Raw genomic sequence first — 4,097 nt, 5'->3', positions numbered from 1 at the left:
CGGCCAAGCTCCCACGCATGTTGAGACGCGTGGCAAGTCCATGCATGAGCGACCCGTTGGTTTTATGAGGGCTGGTACTCCGAAGAAGAAGAAGACTGTTCATAAACCACACGTCGGCCAGCGTCCCTATGGAGTGGATTTAGGAGACATCGCCGATGGTGAAGAAGGTAACATTTTGTCATTTTCATTGCTTTAGGATGTCTCACCTTCTGGGATTCGTAATCATGTTTTATGTTCCAGGGTACTATGACGAGGGCGAGCTTCCACCGGACCCCGTATTCACTGATTCTGATAATACGGATAACTTCGTGCAGCAAATGTGCGACGCCATTCGGGATGGTTCCCTTCCAGGGTACTATGACGAGGGCGAGCTTCCACCGGACCCCGTATTCACTGATTCTGATAATACGGATAACTTCGTGCAGCAAATGTGCGACGCCATTCGGGATGGTTCCCTCGGTATTGATATGAACATTGACACCGAGCAGGCTAATAGTGTCAAGCCCACCACTCCATGTCCAGGTACGTCTAAATTCGATGATACCCTCCTCGAGTAGCATTTGGCGGAGTTAGAGAAATCAGGATTCATTATTCTTTTGTGCCTCGTATTCTTTCAGATTTCCTGAATAACTCAAGCATGGATATTGGGGAACAAGGATATTCTGTTCCTGCTGCAGGTATTTCTGAGCTTTTCCTTCTTTCCCATCTTCTTGTATATATATCCAACACTTAAACTATTCTGCAGATGTCGTGATAGAAAAGCCAGCTGAGGATCAGATCTTTCATGATGTGGGCTTCGAGGAACAGAGGTGTGCCTCTGTACCAGGTTCCTCGGGACCCGACGCTGGATTATTAGCCGATATGTTGGCTGAGCAGGCCACCAGAAGAACCGTAGGACCACCCTTTGAGGGTGATACATTCACAGGTATATGTCTGATTCTCTTCATTTTGCCCGGTCTTTTGTCTAACTAACGAAGGATTAATATTACAGCGTCAGTCATAGGGATTAACCTAATATCGATTCCCGACATATCTAGCTTACCTCGGAGTGACGGACTTGTAGGTACGCATACGATTTAGGGACATCGTGCTCCATTTTTATTTATCTGACTTTTGACTAATATATGGGTGCAATCATAGGACCAGCCACCGGGACTGATACTCTTATGACTTCTGGCATCCCCCGGATACCTAAGGATGATGGACCTACAGGTATGCAGATGACCTTATCATCCCGCCCTCCTTATTTGTCTAAATTTTCATTTTGACTAACAAAGAAGTGCAACTATAGGACCAGCCGTTGTGCCTGATGCTGCTACAGTTTCTGGGACTGATAGTTTGCCTGAGAGCGGTGTTTCCCCGCCACAGTCGAGAGGTATGACTGATTTGCCTACAGGGGTTGATATACCCTCCATGCCTACTCCTGCAGTTATTTCGGAACCTGTCGGATTTCAGCCTGAGGGGACCTCCGTTGGCATTGGTATGCTCGGAATTTGCCTTTAAATTTTCTTATCGTATTCGATAATCTCTTAGCTTTCCGAACTGTTTCTTGTAGGACCTCGATCATCCCTATATGAGCGTGTCCGCGTCCTCTTGGCTGATACCGATCCCGACAAAGACATTTTTCGTACAGACCTCGGCCTTTTTACCGTCTTTTATAACGGCATGATCGAGAAACTTCTTCATCGAGGATATGGCTTCGATCAGTTCAGGCGTTCCTTTTCTCATCACATGTCGATGTTAAGAAAAGAAGGGTATCCAGAGTTAGCCGATTCCTTCACTGCCGATTTTGCTGTTCTGGAGTCGGAGATCCGAGAGTTGAAGGAGCTGAAGGCTAATGGGATTTCTTCCTTCGTGTCCTCTCAGATGGAGCATAGGCTGGCACAGTGGCGCGACCTGAGATCTTCCATCGGCAGTGAACTTCAGTCACATGAGCGTTCAGTTGCGCAGCTGATGGCTACTATGGCGAAGAGGGATACAGATAGGGCCGAGCTACTCCGCTCTTTGGATTCCGGTCGCGAGGAAGTGGCTAGGCTGAAGGAGGCCTTGAAGCGCGCCGAGGAGTCCATTACTATCATTGCAGAAGACCTGGCTGGAGTAGAGCATTCTCGTGGACAGGCCCTCGAGAAGCTAGGATCTACACAGGAGAGACTGATGAAGCTGAAGAATGAAGCCGTGAAGATCTTGAGTAGTTCTGAGGAATCCGTCCGGGCTGGTCTACAGGCAGAACTTGAGCAGAGTTATATAGATAGGCTTTCTAGTCTAGAGTCTCATGTTCTTAGCCGTCAGCTGCCTTCGGGCTAACGAGCTCTTTATTGTATGCCTTGACTTGATCTATTAATAGAGACTCTGCATTTGATTCCCTTTCTTTATTCACTTTGAATTCAGCGATGATAAAAATTTACAGGATTTTTGGCAAACCCCCAGCCATCAACGGGTTTGATATGTCTTTACCGATTACCGTTTGAATCGGACTAGCATGTGAATTATTAAACCCGTCTCACATGTAACGTTGTGCTTAGAGACTGAATCCTCTAAGACTTGTTGCTATGACTTTGAATACATAGACTTCGCCGTTGTCATGGGAATAGGCTACCCAGCAACGTGTATTAGATGCTGACTTATCCCTACTTAGGCTTCGGGATAAAAATACCCCAGACTGGTATTCTGGTGTCTTTTTCAATCGGTAAAAGACTAAACCGGCGACGTGTGTTAGGCGTCGGCATATCCTTTCTTAGGATTCAGGATGAAATTCCCCATGCGTGTAAGGCATGGATTTTGGTGTTATTAATAACAACCTGCCACGATGTTGAATATGTGAGCGGGTGTTCTTTTTAACGGTTAAGAACTAACCGGCAGTGCGGGTTAAGCGCAGACTTATCCCTGCTTAGGTTTCAGGATAGAATACCCCAGAATTAAACTCTGGTGTCTTTTTCTACGGAAAAAGACTAAACTGGCAGCGCGTGTCAGGCGCAGACTTATCCCTGCTTAGGATTCGGGATAAACTTCCTAGACTGAAATTCTAGTGTCTTTTTCAATCGGTGAAAGACTAAACCGGCAACACGTGTTAGGTGTTGACTTATCCCTACTTAGGATTCGGGATAAAATTCCCCGTGCACAAAGTGCACGGATTGGAAGTTGGGAATTGTGTCTTTTCTCAGGGTAAAGACGGATTGGAAAATGGAAGAGGAAGAATTTTATATTCTATCTCCCAGCACTGAAGAGGAAGAATTTTATATTTTATCTCCAGTTGAAAAGAAAACTCAAGGTGGGATCTCCACCCCCAGAATCCAAAGAGATGAAACTAAGAGTGGGATCTCCACTCCGAGAATCAGAAAGGTTCAAACGGCCCTAACTTTTATAGGATTGGTCATTTGAATCAAAAGAATCCCTCATTCATTGAACCCTAACTTTTATAGGTTTGGTGGAAAAGGGAACAAAGGTGGATTTTCGTTTATCGAAAAGGAACGACTCGGTCTTAGTCCTAACTATTTGTAGGTTTGACTAAGTGAGATCGGGAACAATCCTAACTTTTATAGGTTTGACTGTTCGAATTGAAAGTGGACCTCTCGTTCATGGAAAGAATTGAGAGAGAAATTTGGCTTTGGCCCTAACTTTTATAGGTTTGACCAAGGAAGCAGTGGAAGTGGGAGTTTTGAGACGATCTTACCTTTTATAGGCTTGATCGTTCAATTTGAAAGTGGACCTCTCGTTCATGGAAGGAATCGAGAGGGGATTTTGGTTGTGGTCCTAACTATAGGAAGGTTTGACCAGGTAGACAGTGAGAGTGGGAGTACAAATCATGGTGGGGGTTTAATGTTTATCACCTTGTTCGTAATTATCGGGTTATCCCTAAGAAAATTACATATAGCGTTCTTCTGGGAACTTCCCATTACATGAATCATCCACCCCCAAGCTTCTTTCTTGGAACTGGGTCTGACTTTGTACTCCGTTACATGTTTGGGTTATCCTTAAGAATATTAGCGTAACATTCTCCAGGAACTTCCCATCAACGGTAGGAAACAGTTTAGACTCATATACCTATTGGAGTATCAGGGAGCAGTTTAACCTCATATACCGATTGGAAGATTAAGAAG

At 45.1% G+C, this 4,097-nt stretch overlaps 1 protein-coding gene across 1 annotated transcript; it reads left to right on the top strand.

Moving 5' to 3' along the window:
- On the top strand, positions 1,145–2,394 carry LOC109846683. Its single transcript, XM_020415928.1, has 4 exons — positions 1,145–1,212; positions 1,292–1,480; positions 1,556–1,833; positions 2,389–2,394. The coding sequence occupies exons 1-4, from the start codon at positions 1,167–1,169 to the stop codon at positions 2,392–2,394; spliced, it is 519 nt and encodes a 172-aa protein (XP_020271517.1). The 5' UTR covers positions 1,145–1,166.

This window comes from Asparagus officinalis, chromosome 7 (assembly GCF_001876935.1).
Source record: "Asparagus officinalis chromosome 7, Aspof.V1, whole genome shotgun sequence".
NCBI lineage: Eukaryota > Viridiplantae > Streptophyta > Magnoliopsida > Asparagales > Asparagaceae > Asparagus > Asparagus officinalis.
Note: the sequence above shows the minus strand (reverse complement) of the source record. Positions and strands in the feature narration are given on the sequence as shown.